General features: G+C 47.6%; 1 protein-coding gene across 1 annotated transcript; it reads right to left on the minus strand.

Annotated features, from left to right (window-relative positions):
* Nucleotides 1-423: 423 nt before the first annotated feature.
* Nucleotides 424-10,946, minus strand: NXNL1 (nucleoredoxin like 1). Its single transcript, XM_066349451.1, has 2 exons — nucleotides 10,611-10,946; nucleotides 424-2,815 (listed from the first exon to the last, which is right to left on the minus strand). Exons 1-2 carry the CDS (start codon nucleotides 10,934-10,936, stop codon nucleotides 2,497-2,499), a joined length of 645 nt encoding a protein of 214 aa, XP_066205548.1. The 5' UTR covers nucleotides 10,937-10,946; the 3' UTR covers nucleotides 424-2,496.
* Between the last annotated feature and the right edge of the window lie 7,252 nt (nucleotides 10,947-18,198).

The following is an 18,198-nucleotide window of genomic DNA, read 5'->3' on the forward strand; positions in this document are numbered from 1 at the left end:
GAATCAATGAAGAACTAAGGTGCTGCAACAAGTTAATGCTTCTCATCTCTCTCTCCCTTCCTGTCTGTCTGTCCTTCTCTCTCCCTCTCTCTAATAAATAAACAAACAAACAAATAAATAAATAAAAGTTTTTCTTCTGGCCCTGGCTGGTTGGATCAGTGGATAGAGTGTCGGCCCAGTGTATGGACATTTTGGATTCGATCCCTAGTCACACATGAGGAGCAACCATCTGCTTCTCTCCCTCTTCCCCTCTTGCAGCCAGTGACTTGATTGGTTCGATCATCATTTGGGGCACTGAGAATAGCTCGGTTGATGCGAACACTGACCCCAGACGGAAGTTGCTGGATGGATCCCGATCCGGGTGCATGCAGGAGTCTGTCTCTCTGTCTTCCCTCCTCTCACTTAAACACACACACACACACACACACACACACACACACACACACACACGAAAAACCTTTTTCTTCTAAAAGCCACAGGCAAGCCTGCAATCTAGTTTTAGGTATTCTGAGTTTAAGAGCCATTATCACGCAGGGTCCAACGCACAGGTGGGCTTACTGAGGTTCACAAAGGAGAAATTGGTTGGAACCTGAAACAAGTGGAATTACCGACCTGATCTTCAAAGTCCTCACCTGGAGACTGGGGATTAGGGGTGAGAATAAAATGAGGCGCTGCTGGTCCAGTCCCCAGGATTCGCAAGCCCAGAGCAATATCCCCTCACCTTTTCCACAGATTGGGCGCAGGGGGAGGGGTTTACACCATTTAGCTCTGCCTCTGAGAACTGGCCTCGTCATCTAGCCTTCAGGTGGCGCCAGAGGCAAAACGAAGAGTTTCGTGGCACGGATCTTGGCTGACTTGCCATGCAAGACCTGTCTTTGGTGTCATTTTCCGGAAGAAATAAAAGAGGCTTAGAAACGGGAGGTGATTGTCCTCCAATCACATAGCCAGGAAGTGGTTCCAGGCTGGAGTTTTGAAAAAAAATATTTTTTTTAGAGACAGAGACAGGAAGGGAGAGTGATGAGAAGCATCAACGCATAGTTAAGCAACTTTGACTAATTTTCATATGTGCCTTGACCTGGGGGCTCCAGCCAAGCCAGTAACCCTTTGCTCAAGCCAGTGACCAACGCTCAAGTCCGCGACCCCGGGCTCAAACTGGTGAACCTGCATTCAAACTGGATGAGCTTGCCCTCAAGTAGGTAGATGGTCTGTCTATCCAACTGCGCCACCACCGATCAGACTGGAGTTTGGATTTTTTATTTCTCTGTTCTGCTGTCTCATAGGCGGGATTCACCAGGGATAAGGAGATTCCTGGTCTTCTTCCCTGGCGGTCCGGGACCCCAGCGTCCATGGCACCAAGTATTGAAATACATCCTGTATAAACTATAAAGGATTGTTATAATCTCGCACATGAAATAGTTGAACAACTCATTTTTTAAAAATCTATTGACTTTGGAGAGACAAATATTAATTTGTTCCTGTATGTGCCCTGACCGGTCATCCAACTGGCAACCCCTGCGCATCTGGACCACACTCTAATCAACTGAGCTATCCGGCCAAGAGCTATGGACAACTCATTTAATGTAAGATGGGCTGAGCGTTCTCAGCACGACTATTCGGTGTTATTTGTACTTTTCCATTTTGGAACCAGTAACCATTCCACCTCATCCAGGTCTTAAAAGTATTCCTGGGGGTCTGACCTGTGGTGGCGCAGTGGATCAAGCGTCAACCTGGAAACGCTGAGGTCGCCGGTTCAAAACCCTGGGCTTTCCTGGTCAAGGCACATATGGGAGTTGATGCTTCCTGCTCCTCCCCCCCCCTCCTCTCTATAATGAATAAATAAAATCTTTTAAAAAATAAAAAGTATTTCTGGGGGAAAAAATATTTCTGGAGACCCCGCCAGAAGGCTCAGACATGCACCTCGGGAAGAGCAGGACAGGCCCTAGGTCTGCCCCCTTTTGGATGAGGGTATCTCACAGAGACTTTCGCCCCGCTCTAGGTCCCAGCCTTCACCTGCGAGGGGATCAGAAAAGACTCCTCCGGTTTCCGCCCTGCTTCTCCCCATAATTTCATCAGAGCCCTGCCCCCTCCTGGGGGTGGATTTCAGAAAGACCTTTTCCACTCCCCATCTGTCGGCCTTTCTCCGCAGCAGGGGGAACTCAGAACAGCCCCTCCACCTATACCCCCACACTGTCTCCCTGCTCTGGCCTTGTGCTAGGGCCCCACCTCCTGGCTCGAACAGAGAATGATCCCTCCCCTTCCTCTCCGACCCGCTTGGGGCTTATCTCTGATTCGGCAGGGCCCACCAGCACCTTGAGGGCCTCAGGATCGTCCCCAGCCCCGCCTACCACCGGGTGAGAGTGAGGGCACACACGAGATCGATCAGCCCGCTGTCTGTCGGTTCTCTCCCATCAGAGTGTCAGAGCAACCCCCCACCCCATCTCCGCCTCTTTGGGCTGTCATCAACGAAGCCCACTCCAGTCCTCCACCACCCTGGGGTCAAAACAGCCCCCCGGCCATGCCCTCAGCCGCGGAGTGACCCTTTCCCTCCTGGAGTTGTGCGCCCCGCGCCTCAAGATCCACGCGGTATTTGCGGCGGCGCAGCGGCTCGGTGAGGCTTCGCGGCGCCAGATCGTCCAGGTCCTCTGGCTGCAGGAAGCTCCGGTCCAGCACCTCCGCCGCCTCCTGCCAGTTGGTGAAGCAGGCGGGGCCCAGGCGCCGGATCTCGTCGGCCGCGTTGCGCGTGAGCACGTCCCCGCTCGGCTTGAGCACCACGACGGCGGGCAGCCGCTCCACTGAAAATTGGCGTCTGAGGTCCCTGCGGAAACGTCAGGTCAGGGACCCTGAGCCGGGGAGACCCACATCCCTTCATCCAGTACTTACTGAGCGCTTTCTGTGTGCACTGCCCCGGCGGGCGCTGGGGCAGCCCAGGGGCCAGGGTAGGCTGAGCCACACAAAATGTTGGAGGCATTTTCGCTGTGCCTCCAACACCCCAAAATCGCTCCCCTCTTGGGGCCTTTGCACTTGTCGGCGGCCTCTACCTGGTGCACTCTCCCCAGACCTTTGCCCATTGAGACCCAACCTCAAATCTAAACACTTCCCTTTCCCTCTGCTGTTCTGTGCCTCAGCCTCCAACACATTGCATGTCTTGCCATTTTCTCTCACCATAGGATGTAGCTTCACCAGGGCAAGATTTCTGTTTTCATTCACTGGTGTCTCCAGTGCCTGAAACAGTGTGGAACACAGAATAGGTGCTCTGGAAATGTGTGAGATAAATGAATGAATATTGATAAATGTCAAAAAGAAATCTGGGTAGCCCTGGCCGGTTGGCTCAGTGGTAGAGCATCGGCCTGGAGTGTGGCTGTCCCAGGTTCCATTCCCAGTCAGAGCACACAGGAGAAGCACCCATCTGCTTCTCCACCCCTCCCCCTCTCCTTCCTCTCTGTCTCTGTCTTCCCCTCCTGCAGCCAAGGCTCCATTGGAGCAAAGTTGGCCCCAGGTGCTGAGGATGGCTCTGTGGCCTCTGCCTCAGGCGCTAGAATGGCTCTGGATGCAACAGAGCGATGCCTCAGATGGGCAGAGCACACCTGGTGGGTGTGTCGGGTGGATCCTGTCTGACTGCCTTGGGGAGGCTTCTCCAAGGAGGTTGAGGCAGGATAATAAGAAGGTAGGGGAATTCCTTGACAAGTGGAGTAAGGAAAACTGAGGCAAAATAATTAAAGGCCAAACACTTTGAGAAACTTACACCAGCTAATAAATCACAAGGTTTAATCTTCCCTAACCAAGGACGCCTAGAAGCAAATAGTTTACTCCTGACCAGGTGGTGGGGCAGTGGATAGAGCGTTGGCCTGGAATGTAGAGGACCCAGGTTTGAAAACTGGAGGTCGCCAGCTTGAGTGTGGGGTTGCTGGCTTGAGTGGGGAATCATAGACATGAATGCCCCATGGTTGCTGGCTTGAGCCCAAGTTCGCTGGCTTGAGCAAGGGGTCACTGGAACCTCCCAGTTCAAGGTGCTACAACGAAGAATTAATGCTTCTCACCTCTCTCCCTTCCTATCTGTCCCTGTTCTTTCCCTCTCTCTGTCTCTCTCTCGCTTTAAAAAAGAAAAAAAAAAAAAAAAGGCTCATCACTCGTGGTTTTTAAGTTCCACCCACTTGGTTCCTGGGTGGCTCTTTTCCAGGCCTCCACACAGAGAACACATGATACTTGCAAAATCCCACTGGAGTAGGTTGCCAGACTTAGCAAATAAAAATATAGCATACCCAGTTAAATTTGAATCTTATAAGCCAGTCAGAGAAAGACAAGCACCCTATGATTTCACTTATATGTGGAATCTAATGAAGAAAACTAGCAAAAACTATTTTTGAATGTCATATAAACAAATAATTTTTTAGTGTAAGTATATCCCATGTAATATGTGGGATAAACTTATACTAAAAAATAATTCAGCCTGACCAGGCGGTGGTGCAGTGGATAGAGCATCGGACTGGGATGCAGAGTACCCAGGTTCGAGACCCTGAGGTTGCCAGCTTGAGTGCGGGCTCATCTGGCTTGAGGAAAAGCCCACCAGCTTGAACCCAAGGTCGCTGGCTCCAGCAAGGGGTTACTTGGTCTGCTGAAGGCCGGCGGTCAAGGCACATATGAGAAAGCAATCAATGAACAACTAAGGTGTTGCAATGCGCAATGAAAAACTAATGATTGATGCTTCTCATCTCTCTCTGTTCCTGTCTGTCTGTCCCTGTCTATCCCTCTCTCTGACTCACTCTCTGTCTCTGTAAAAAAAATAAAAAAATAAAAAAATAAAATAAATTAATTAATTAAAAAAGAATGATTCAGCCTGACCAGGTGGTGGCGCAGTGGATAGAGCGTCAGACTGGGATGCAGAGGACCCAGGTTCAAGACCCCAAGGTCGTTAGCTTGAGCGCGGGCTCATCTGGTTTGAGCAAAAGCTCACCAGCTTGGAACCAAGGTCGCTGGCTCTAGCAAGGGGTTACTTGGTCTGCCCGCCGTCAAGGCACATATGAGAAAGCAATCAATGAACAACTAAGGTGTCGCAAGAAAAAACTGATGATTGATGCTTCTCATCTCTCTCTGTTCCTGTCTGACTCTCTCTCTGTCTCTGTAAAAAATAAAAATAAATAAAAAAATTCAAAGTTGGCCCTGGCAAGGTAGCTCAGTTAGTTAGAGCATCCTCCTGATATACAAAGTTTGTGGGTTTGATCCCTGGTCAGGGTGCATACAAGAATTAACCAATGATGGCCTGACCTGTGGTGGTGCAGTGGATAAAAGTATCGACCTGAAACACTGAGGTCGCCAGTTCGAAACCCTGGGCTTGCCTGGTCAAGGCACATATGGGAGTTGAAGCTTCCTGATCCTTCCCCCCTTCTCTCTCTCTCTCTCTCTCTGTCTCTTTCTTTCCTCTCTCTAAAATGAATAAAGAAATCTAAAAAAATAAGAATTAACCAATGAGGGTCCTGGCAGTTGGTTCAGTGGTAGAGCATCGGCCTGGAGTGTGGATGTCCCAGGTTCCATTCCCAGTCAGAGCACACAGGAGAAGCTACCATCTGCTTCTCCACCCTTCCCTCTCCCCCTTCTCTCTCTTTCTCTCCTATCCCCTCCCTCAGCCATGGCTCAATTGGTTAGAGTGCATCAGCCCCGGTGCTGAGATGGTGAGATGGCCCTGTGCAGCCTCCCCCTCAGGCATTAAAAATAGCTCAGTTGGCCTGACCTGTGGTGGTGCAGTGGATAAAGCGTCGACCTGGAAATGCTGAGGTCGCCGGTTCGAAACCCTGGGCTTGCCTGGTCAAGGCACATATGGGAGTTGACGCTTCCAGCTCCTCCCCCCTTCTCTCTCTCTCTCTCTCTCTCTCTCTCTCTCTCTCCCTCTCTGTCTCTCTCCTCTCTACAAATGAATAAATAAAATTAAAAAAAAATAGCTCAGTTGCAAGCCTGGCCCCAGATAGCATTGGCCCCAAATGGGGACTGCTCGGAGGATCCTGGTTGGGGCGCATGTGGAGAGTCTGTCTCTTTATCTCCCCTCCTCTCACTTAGAAAAGAGAAGAAAAAAAATTAACCAATGAGTCTGACCTGGCGGTGATGTGTGGATAGAGCGTCAGACTGGAACACAGAGGACCTAGGTTCAAAACCCCGAGGTTGCTGGCTTGAGCCCAAAGGTCACTGGCTTGAACAAGGGGCCACTCACTCTGCTGTAGCCACCCCCCCCCCCAATCAAAGCACATAGGAGAAAGCAATCATTGAACAACTAAAGTGCTGTAATGAAGAACTGATGCTTCTCATCTCTCCCTTCCTGTCTGTTTGTCCCTCTCTCTGACTTTCTCTGTCTCTGTCAAAAAAAAGAAAAGAATTAACCAATGAATGCATAAATAAGTGGAACAACAAATCAATGTTTCTCTCCCTTCCTCTCTCTCTAAAAATGAATCAATAAAATATTTTTAAAAATTATTTATAATTTGAACAGACCCAGGAAGAAATACAAATGGCCAACAGATATATGAAAAGATGCTCATCTTCATTAGCTATTCGAGAAGTGCAAATCAAAACTATAATGCGATACCACCTCACACCTGTTAGATTACCTATTATCAACAAGACAGGTAATAACAAGTGTTGGAGAGGCTGTGGAGGAAAAGGAACCCTCATTCACTGTTGGTGGGAATGTAAAGTAGTACAACCATTATGCAAGAAAGTATGGTCATTCCTCAAAAAATTAATAGAACTACCATATGATCCAGCAATCCCTCTACTGGGTATATACCCCCAAAACTCAAAACCATTGGTATGTAAAGACACATGCAGCCCCATGTTCTTTGCAGCATTGTTCACCGTGGCCAAGACATGGAAACAATCAAAAAGCCCTTCAATAGATGATTGGATAAAGAAGATGTGGCACATATATACTATGGAATACTACTCAGCCATAAGAAATGATGACAGGCCCTGGCCGGTTGGGTCAGCGGTAGAGCGTCGGCCTGGTGTGCGGGGGACCCAGGTTCGATTCCCGGCCAGGGCACATAGGAGAAGCGCCCATTTGCTTCTCCACTCCCCCCCTCCTTCCTCTCTGTCTCTCTCTTCCCCTCCCGCAGCCAAGGCTCCATTGGAGCAAAGATGGCCCCGGCACTGGGGATGGCTCCTTGGCCTCTGCCCCAGGCGCTAGAGTGGCTCTGGTCGCGGCAGAGCATCGCCCCCTGGTGGGCAGAGCGTCGCCCCTGGTGGGCGTGCCGGGTGGATCCCGGTCGGGCGCATGCGGGAGTGTGTCTGACTGTCTCTCCCCGTTTCCAGCTTCAGAAAAATACAAAAAAAAAAAAAAAGAAATGATGACATAGGATCATTTACAACATGGATGGACTTTGATAAGATTACACTGAGCGAAATAAGTAAATCAGAAAAAGCTAAGAACTGTATGATTCCATACATAGGTGGGACACAAAATTGAGATACATGGACATAGATAAGAGTGCAGTGGCTACAAATGGGAGGGGAAGGGAGGAGAGGGAGGGGGTGGGGGGAGGGGAGGGGCATAAAGAAAACCAAATAGAAGGTGACAGAAGACAATTTGACTTTGGGTGATGGGTATACAACATAATCAAATGTCAAAATGATCTGGAGGCCCTGGCCAGTTGGCTCAGTGGTAGAGCGTCGGCCTGGCGTGCGGAAGTCCCGGGTTCGATTCCTGGCCAGGGCACACAGGAGAAGCGCCCATCTGCTTCTCCACCCCCCCTCCTTCCTCTCTGTCTCTCTCTTCCCCTCCTGCAGCTGAGGCTCCATTGGAGCAAAAAGATGGCCCGGGCGCTGGGGATGGCTTCTTGGCCTCTGCCCCAGGCGCTAGAGTGTCTCTGGTTGTGACAGAGCGAAGCCCCGGATGGGCAGAGCATCGCCCCCTGGTGGGCGTGCCGGGTGGATCCCGGTCGGGTGCATGCGGGAGTCTGTCTGACTGCCTCCCCGTTTCCAGCTTCAGAAAATTAAAAAAAAAAAAATGATTTGGAGATGTTTTCTCTGAATCTATGTACTCTAATTGATCAATGTCACCCCATTAAAGTTAATTGTATAAATAAAATTTTAAAAAACTTATTCATAACTTGTGTGAAATTTGTGATAAATTTGTATATTTTATCGTATATTTTATCTGGCAATCCTGTAGGTAGGTGGGGGTGGAGGCTGGGAACTGACTCACTTTCTCCAGATACCAGCCAGGTGAATGTTTTGTTGAGAGGATTACCTCAAACAAAGCCAGCATTTGGCTATGATGCCCTGGCAGCTGGCATCTCTACCCTGGAGAGGGCAATGGTGCCAGTTCCAAGGAAAGAACCCCTGCAGCTGCACAGGACGGCGGGAGTGAGCCAGTGTCCAGACTTTGATATTCTTGAGTGGAGAATGAAGTTCTCCATGACCAGAAACTTCCAACTTGTTGTGTAACAAAATGAAGGAAATCAGAAAAATGTCACAAAATCTGTAAATTGCTTTCAATGGTTCAGCACGAACTCTGCACACATGTAGATAAAGCAAACATGGTGCCTGACCAGGAGTGGCACAGTGGATAGAGCGTCGGACTGGGATGCAGAGGACCCAGGTTCGAGACCCCGAGGTCGTCAGCTTGAGCATGGGCTCATCTGGTTTGAGCAAAAGCTCACCAGCTTGGACCCAAGATCGCTGGCTGAGCAAGGGGTTACTTGGTCTGCTGTAGCCCCACACTCAAAGCACATATGAGAAAGCAATCAATGAACAACTAACGTGCCACAACGAAATACTGATTGATGCTTCTCATCTCTCTGCATTCCTGTCTGTCTGTCCCTCTTTCTGACTCTCGCTCTGTCTCTGTAAAACAAAACAAAACAAAACAAAACAAAAAGCATGGCAAAATGTTAACAGTTGCCATGGGTGTCCTTGTGTGCTTCCAACTTTTTGGTATTGTGAGAGAGAGGCAAGGAGAGAGAGACAGGAAAATTGAGCTGCCCCTGTATGTGCCCTGACTGGGGAATCAAACCAGCAACCTCAGTGCCTCAACGATGTTCCAACCAACCAAACTATCTGGCCAGGGTTTTATTGATTGATTGATTTTTAAAGAGATAGAGAAGGGAGGGAAAGAGTGGAGAGAGGAAAGAGAAGCATTCATCTGTTGTTCCACTCAGTTGTGCATTTATTAATTGCTTCCTGCGTGTGCCCTGACCAGGGATTGAACTCACAACTTTGTTGTTTTGGAGGATGCTCTTAATCAACTGAGCTAACTGGCCAGGGCCTGAAACTTTTCACAATAAAAAGTTGGGGGTTAAAAAGAATGAAAGTCTTGGCCCTGGCCGGTTGGCTCAGTGGTAGAGCGTCAGCCTGGTGTGCAGGAGTCCCGGGTTCGATTCCCAGCCAGGGCACACAGGAGAAGCGTCCATTTGCTTCTCCACCCCCTCCCCCTCTCCTTCCTCTCTGTCTCTCTTTTCCCCTCCAGCCCCCAAGGCTCCACTGGAGCAAAGTTGGCCCGAGCACTGAGGATGGCTCCATGGCCTCTGCCTCAGGCGCTAGAATGGCCCTGGTTGCAACAGAGCAACGCCGCAGATGGGCAGAGCATCGCCCCCTGGTGGGCATGCCGGGTGGATCCCGGTCGGGTGCATGTGGGAGTCTGTCTGACTGCCTCCTCGTTTCCAACTTCAGAAAAAAAAAAAAAAAAAAAAAAAAGATTGAAAGTCTTATTGCAGAATAGGGAAAAGTTCTAAAATAGCCACAAACAAAAACACCGTTTATTGGGCTGCTTGTTGTAAAGCTTGATTCTAGCTACCTTTCTCTCAGCTCCAGTGCCCCTGATGGCTCCCAGCTACACTGAGAAACATCCACACTTGTAAAGGTGGCGTTTGGGGCACTGCTCCCGATGGTGCTTGCTCACTTCCCATCTGGAATTACGGTTCCCAAATTGGCTGTTTTCTGAGCCTTTGTGGTGTTCTGTGCCCTCTGCTTAGAAACCCTCCCTTTTCCTTCTGCTTCCTTCTCCCATCCACCCTGTCCTTAAAGGACTTTTTTTCTTAGAAGTCTCTCTCTCTCTTTTGAAAAAATTTTATTTATTAATTTTAGTGAGAAAGGAAGAAAGGAAAGGAAAGGAAAGGGGAAGGAAGGAAGGAAGGAAGGAAGGAAGGAAGGAAGGAAGGAAGGAAGGAAGGAAGGAAGGAAAGAAGGAAGGAAGGGAAGAAAGAAAGAAAGAAAGAAGAAAAGAAAGAAAGACAGGAACATCAATCTGTTCCTGTATGTGCCCTGGCCGGGGACTGAACTGGCAAACTTAGAGGTCTCTCTTTAAAGCTACTTCCTCTGACTACCAAATCTCAGCAAAATCTCCCCATTATATCTCTACATGGCATCCTCCCTTTGTCCTGCAGAACACTACTGCAGTTTGCTATTATATATTTGAGTGTTTCATGTCTGTCATCTCACTAGGTTGTAAGCTCCCTGGGGGCTGGATGGACATAGGCATGTGTACCTCCCTCTGTACCCCTCAGTTCTGGGTATATGGACTGGCACAGGGGCTGCTCAACTGGATCAGATGTATCAATAATACTTCACTGTCAGCAGAAATATCCCCTCCTCCAGGAAGCCCTCCTGGACCTTCCTTCTCACCTCACCTCCTCAGGTCATCCTTGAAGGGCAGGAAGAGCCACTTCTTGGGCATATCCCTGAGGAATAGGTCCTGCTCCTCCTCTGTGGTGTCCTGAGACACATAAACTAAGGCCAGCTGGGCCGCCCGCAGCACATAGAACTCATCTGTGAGCTGAATGAAGAAGTCCCTGAGGATGGGTGCAAAGTCCTGGCACTGTGGACATGACCCAGAGCCGAAGAACAGCAGCACCACTCGGTTGTCCAACTTGCGGCTGAGCTCTGCCTCTGTATCCAGCTCATCCTGGTCACTGTTGTTTTGGATCAAAACTCGTCCAAAGAATAGGGAGGCCATGACAGCCCTGGCTAAGGGATGGAGAAAGGGTGGAGGGACTTTGTATGGCCCCAGGCCTGCTGATTGGCTGCTGTCCCAGGATTAGGAATCTTTAGGAGGTCAGTTTAGGACCTCACTAATCTGCCTAAACCACAACCTGATTCTGACCTGATTCTGCAGAGCCTGCCAGGGGAGGGGCCAGCTTCCTGTGGGCCCCTTCTCAAGGGACAGCTGCAAATGTATTATAAAAAATGCACAGGATTGCCCTGGCCAGGTAGCTCAGTTGGTTAGAGCATCATCCCAGTATGCCAAGATTGTGGGTTTGATCCTTAGTCAGGGCACATACAAGAATCAACCAGTAGATGCAGATGCATGAATAGGTAGAACAACAGATCAATATTTCTCTCTTTCTAGAACCAATTAAAAATTGTAAAACTACTTTAAAAATGCACAGGATTGCAAAGGAAACTCATCAGACCAACATACAGGTGTGATAATTCTTATTATGTGAAGTAAAGATATATACTTCTTCATGAACACACCAAATAAACCTGATTCATGAGGGCTCTACTAATTACTGCAATAACCAAGTCAAAATGAGCATAGGTGGTATTTTGAGATGTCTGCCATGACCAGGATGTGATATGAAATTATCTTCAATTTCCATGGGTAAAGGAGTCACAGGACATGCCTTGTCCTGCTTTGGCAGGACATGAGAGGACATGCTAAATTCCAGTGAGAAGTTAGTGAAAATTTTCCACTCGAATTCTGTATGGACAGCCCACATTAAGATCCCCTGGTGTGCAAGGTTGAAAATCATGGCCACAGTATTTTGCAGCCCCCTCTCATCAAGAGATGGAAACTAGTTCCCCTCTCCTTGAATCCAGGCTGGCTTGTGACTTGCTTTGACCAACAGAATGTGGCAGAAGGTGTGAGTTTACAGGATAAGATTTATCTGGCCTCCCACTGTTATTCTTTGGAATGCTTCCTCCAGAGGCCCCAAGTGTTAGATAGAACAAGGACCTCAAGGTCTGCGCAGTTCTAAACATTATTACTAAATGTTATCCTTAGGCCCTGGCCGGTTGGCTCAGTGGTAGAGCGTTGGCCTGGCGTGCAGGAGTCCCAGGTTCGATTCCCAGCCAGGGCACACAGAAGAAGCGCCCATCTGCTTCTCCACCCCTCTCCCACTCCTTCCTCTCTCTCTCTTCCCCTCCCACAGCCGAGGCTCCATTGGAGCAAAGTTGGCCCGGGAACTGAGGATGGCTCTATGGCCTCTGCCTCAGGCACTAGAATGGCTCTGGTTGCAACAGAGCAACGCCCCAGATGGGCAGAGCATCGCCCCCTGGTGGGCGTGCTGGGTGGATCCCGGTCGGGCGCATGCGGGAGTCTGTCTGACTGCCTCCCCGTTTCCAACTTCATAAAAATACAAAAAAAAATTATAAAATAATAGAATAAAAATAAAAAAATAAAATAAAAAAACATAACAAAACAAAACAGTGGATAAAGCATAACCTGGAATTCTGAGGTCACTTGTTCAAAACCCTGGGCTTGCACTGTCAAAGCACATACAACAAGCAATCAATGAACAACTAGTGAAGATACTTCTTGTTCCTTCACCCCTCTCTCCTCTCCTCTCTGTAAAATCAATAAATCTTAAAAAAAGAAAGAAAAACAGAGCTTAGCAGCCATTTCTACACATGCACTTGTCACACAAACTGCACATTAGGAAGAAGCCTCTACTAGACTGCCTGCCTCTGTGTGCTACCCTGTCTGGCCTGTGAATCAGCCCTTATAAAGGAGTTCCTGGAGTCCTATTTCAACCAATAGGATTGAGGCTTTCCCCATCCAAAGAGCTGTGGAGATGAGACCAATCAGAACATTTCTATTCTGACCAATGAGCGATGGGGGGTGGTACTTCTGTCTATATAAGACAGCCCCCCTGCCTGACCTGTGGTGGCGCAGTGGATAAAGTGTCAACCTGGAAACACTGAGGTTGCTGGTTCAAAACCCTGGGCTTGCCTGGTCAAGGCACATATGGGAGTTGAGGCTTTCTGCTCCTCCCCCTTTCTCTCTCTCTCTCTCTCTCTCTCTCTCTCTCCTCTCTCTATAATGAATAAATAAAATCTTTAAAAAATAAAATAAATAAATAAATAAAAAAAGACAGCCCCCCTCTGGCTTGAAGGAGTGCGCCTTTTTTTTTTTTTTTTTTACATAGAGAGTCAGAGAGAGGGATAGATAGGGACAGACAGACAGGAACGGAGAGATAAGAAGCATCAATCATTAGTTTTTTGTTGCGACACCTTAGTTGTTCATTGATTGCTTTCTCATATGTGCCTTGACCATGGGCCTTCAGTAGACTGAGTAACCCCTTGCTCAAGCCAGAGACCTTGGGTCCAAGCTGGTGGGCTTTGCTCAAACCAGATGAGTTCGCGCTCAAGCTGGTGACCTCAGGGTCTCGAACCTGGGTCCTCCGCATCCCAGTCCGACATCTGGTCAGGCTTGAGGAGTGCACTTTCAACCAAACAGTTAATACTGTTATTTCCCAAGATGCAGTGTCTCACAGAGTGGAGTGGACCATCACAGAGCTGAGCTGCCTGGCTGAAGAGTGGCCTGGCCTCAGAGCAGCCTCACAGCTGCACTGTAGCACTATGGAACTGTTCAACAGCAGTGCGCTTTTCAAAGCCGTGTTGTATTACTACTGAACTGTCTGCACTAAATAAAGTTGCTTTTTTCACTGCACCCCAAATTAGGGATTCCTGTTGGCATGAATTAGCACAAACAACCATATCTATTGGAAGATAGGCACTAAATTCAATGACAAGTGTCCTTATAAGAGACAGAAGATGCCTGACCTGTGGTGGCGCAGTGGATAAAGCATCAACCTGGAAATGCTGAGGTCGCCGGTTCAAAACCCTGGGCTTGCCTGGTCAAGGCACATATGGGAGTTGATGCTTCCAGCTCCTCCCCCCTTCTCTCTCTGTCTCTCCTCTCTCTCTCTCTGTCTCTCCCTCTCCTCTCTAAAAAATGAATAAATAAATAAAAAAGAAACAAAGATTTAAAAAAAAAAAAAAGAGACAGAAGAGCAGACACACAGGAAGAAGAACTTATGAAGACAGAGGCAGAGATTGGGGTGATGTGGCCACAAGCCAAGGGCACCTGGAGCCCCAAAAGCTGGAAGAGTCAGGAAAGATCCTGTCCTAGAACTTCCAGAGGGAGTTCCAGCCTCCAGAATTGTGAGAGAAGAAATTCCTGTCGTTTTAAGCCATTTGACTTATAGTACTTTGTCATGGCAACCCTAGGAAACTTATATACCTCTACTGTGGTAGGTACCTGACTATGGCAGAAAAATTGTTTACTCCCACATGGTGCTCATGTTCTACTTAGAGTAAAATGCCCATGCTATGATTTTTCAGTACTTTATTTCAATGTATGTTTCATTTCTCTCCTTCCAGAAAGTTTGAAAGAACTCCTTTTGCTGTGGCCTGCAGGCCCCTAGAGTCACCCTAGGGAGGGAGATGTCCATCAGGCTGTGTCCCCACACCTACTGTGTGTCTGGCCCCTTCATTCTACAGATAAGAAGCTCCTTGCTAATCAGCCTTTGTGCAGTGGATGATCAATAAGTATTCGATATACAGTGCTCTCGGAGTCAGGTGTTATTACCCAGAGGGCAAACAAGGATGAGGGGAGAGGTAACTCACTTAAGGCCACCAGCTGGAGAAGGCCAGAGACAGGTTTGGCCCTAAACCTGAGTTCTGTCCCCCTGTCTAGGTCTCAGTTTCCCCTCCCTTCTATGGAATGGGGATAGAATCTGGAATCCCTGGGTACAGTTATGTGAAAATAAGGGGAAATTTCACTAAAATGGAGAGGGGAGGACAGAAGGGGGCGTTCTCACACAGTACTGCTCCCGGCCAATTACAGATGGTATTGTCAATTAGCAATTCAACAGGAAAAAATATACATTGCATCTGACTAGAAATTGTCTACACCAGTAACCCAGACAGTGAAAAAGTATTGTTAACATAAGAAACTTCCAAACCTGTTAGAATTTTTTTAGTAGATTTGAGCCAAACTGTCAACAATGGCTGTGATGCAGTCTCAGTGGATTGAGAAAGTGTTCTGGAGAAATGGAAATTTCACCACTTATTTTATACATTAGAATCAAAGCGGAGACATAAGGGGGTTACATGAAATTGATTGGGATAGAATAGGGAGGCAGGAGAAAGCAAAGCGGAGGGGGGAGTCTCTGGGATTGGATAAAAAGTAAAACGTATATATTGAAACTTCCTTTACATAGGCAGGCATAAGATAGTTAATAATTAATGTGATAATAACAACAATGAGGGTGTTTGTTGGTTCCTGTTCTGGTGAGGTTGCCTGTCCCAAGTGGGTCAGGAAAAGAAGATTACCGTAACATTTCTCTCTCTTTTTTTAAATTTTTTTTTATTGATTTTAGCCGTAGAAGAAAGAAGAGAGAAAGACAGGAACATTGATCCGCTCCTGTATGTGCTGACTGGGGATCGAACCAGTAACCTATGTGCTTCTGGCTAGGGCACCCTAACATTTAAAAGGCATGTTATCTGGTACATTATTGTAGGTGCAAAAGACAACAGATAGGTTACATTAAGGTAAACACTGACCTTTGTTTAGAGACAAATACCACCCTAGGACATGTCTACCCACCCACTGTGAACTGCTTTTAGTTAGAAAGTTTTAATTTTAGACTATCCTGTTAGGTTACTTTAGGTCTTTTTTTTTTACATATTTATTTTTTTTGTATTTTTCTGAAGCTGGAAATGGGGAGACAGTCAGACAGACTCCCGCATGCGCCCGAAAGGGATCCACCCAGCACGCCCACCAGGGGGCAACACTCTGCCCACCAGGGGGCGATGCTCTGCCCATTGGGCATCGCTCTGCCGCGACCAGAGCCACTCTAGCACCTGAGGCAGAGGCCACAGAGCCATCCCCAGCGCCCGGGCCATCTTTGCTCCAATGGAGCCTCGGTTGCAGGAGGGGAAGAGAGAGACAGAGAGGAAGGAGAGGGGAGGGGTGGAGAAGCAGGTGGGCGCTTCTCCTGTGTGCCCTGGCCAGGAATCGAACCCGGGACTTCTGCACGCCAGGCCGACACTCTACCACTGAGCCAACCTGCCAGGGCTTACTTTAGGTCTTGAGTTTGCAAGGCCATCACGCAGGGCTCACCTGAGCTTGTCAGGTTTAGTCAGTAGCTCCGTCTTCCTTCCATGCTTCCTTCCTTCCTTCCTTCCCTCCTTCCTTTCTGCCACACAGTTATCTTCCTAAACGCTCAATTTTCTCCAATGGACTTTCTCTCAAAACAGCCCTTCTCAATCAACTTCCTCCTTGTTCTCCATAAAATAAAGTTTCTCTCCTTTGTTTGTGGGACTTGGCCTATGGCTTTTGCTAAAGTTTGCTTGTCCCAAATTGAAATTCTTTGCTGTTCCCGAATAAACCTGTTGTAGTAATATAAGGTTATGGTAATTAAATATATAGAAATATAAAAATATGGACAATATATAAAAGTAATTAAAAGGATATTAAAAATAATTATTAAAATTAAGTAAAGTTATGCCAATTGGATAGGAATTAATATAGTGGCTTAGTGCCATAACTCTGTAATGTGATAAACAGACTCTGACTTACAAGCAGAGCCCAGTTAGTATGTGTGTGAAGTTATACATAGATAAGAAGTGGCTTGGTGTTATTTACATTAACTTTGTAAATTAATGAAAATAAGAACATCTTAAAAAGTGGTTTAATATAAACATTTCAGTAGATTGACATAAAGGGGTTCCCTGCGAGAAACTCCCAAAAAGGTAGTTTGAGGTGATAATCCTGTAGATTGACACCCGTTAGAAGGCGTTGGCCAGAAAGGGTACTGAAGCTGAGGGGCCCCCTGCTGCAGTAGTCACCCAGACTCCAACGTTGATGTGGACTGTCTCCACGCCACTCTGAGCGCTGACCAAAGCCAGCCTAGAGGAGCACGCCAATGGGGCCCCCTTAAGCTGTACCCAGGCACGCCAAAAGGATTTGTGAGTAATAAATTGCCTGTGTGATTATTGCAACTAATTTGTGTGTCGGTCGTGTCTTTCCTCCGGTGGCATTTAACAGTAGCATCCTCATAGCCGCCTCAAGAGTAGTCTCGAAGAGGCTGCCAGCCCTGCTGATAAGCAGGAGTGTCCCACTGCACGGGGAAGTCAATCAGAGATGCCTGATCGCCTGATCCATGTAGAGCTTGGGCTCTACTGGGACAAAACCTATTTTTTTTTCTGATAAAATAGCTGTTTTATTTTTAAGGTCATATGTGTTTTGGAATCAAGAATTTTTTCTACCTTATAAAGGTACCTGAGGTTAATTGCTGCCATGTGTTGTGAGATGTCGCTGGGAGTGTGGGGTAGCCCTTATGTAAAAGGATAAAAAAGAGATAAACAAGGATAAAAAGGGATAATTGATCACTGAAAACAGCCTGGGACACTGCTGGGGATGTGGTCCCATTGTTGGAGTTCTGACACCACCTTAAGAAAAAGTTGGATTTCCAGAGCCTTTCAGATTTCAGGATTGCAGACTGAAGACTCAGAGTATCTCCAGGTACTGTGGGTGTAACAGTGGATTCCGTCTGATCTTTTTCGTCTGATTTTTGCTTAACTCATCTTGGCTTGTAAAACAATAACTGGCCCACCCGGCCCCTAGATGTTTGCCCAGGCTCCTTGAAGAAGGCGCAGGCATCCGGTGTTTGATTAGGAGCTTATCGGAAAGGCAAGGCCGCAAGCATCTGAGGCAATCAATTGTTGCATTCGCCGGGTAAAATAGACACTGGAGATGTTTAGAGAGTTTAAACAAAGTTTTATGGAAAAGTGAGCTCAGGTGACAGTCACCAGTCACACCGAGCGCCTACAATTTAGGGGTTTTTATAGCGTAGCAAGCAAGCGGTTCAAACAGAAGTGAATTTTGCGTTTAGCACTTGGCTCCCCCAAATTAAATTTTAGTCAGATGTGCCTTAGTAACCAGTCATACAGTTGAAAGCCCCCAGCTGGAAAAGTCCCTATCTATCCTCCAGGATTGGGTTGCACTAATTATCCTGGGAGTTTTACGACTTTCCTATCTCAAGGACTCATCTATTCCTAGCCATCCTGGGAGTCTAACACCTTCCTTACCTCAAGGACCGGGAATAGATTATGTCACATCAATCACCCTGAGAACTGTTACAACTCCCCTCCTTGAAATTAAGCAGATGTTTGCCCATCAATTACCCTGAGAACTGTTACAACTCC

This window comes from Saccopteryx leptura, chromosome 1 (genome assembly GCF_036850995.1).
Source record: "Saccopteryx leptura isolate mSacLep1 chromosome 1, mSacLep1_pri_phased_curated, whole genome shotgun sequence".
Lineage (NCBI taxonomy): Eukaryota > Metazoa > Chordata > Mammalia > Chiroptera > Emballonuridae > Saccopteryx > Saccopteryx leptura.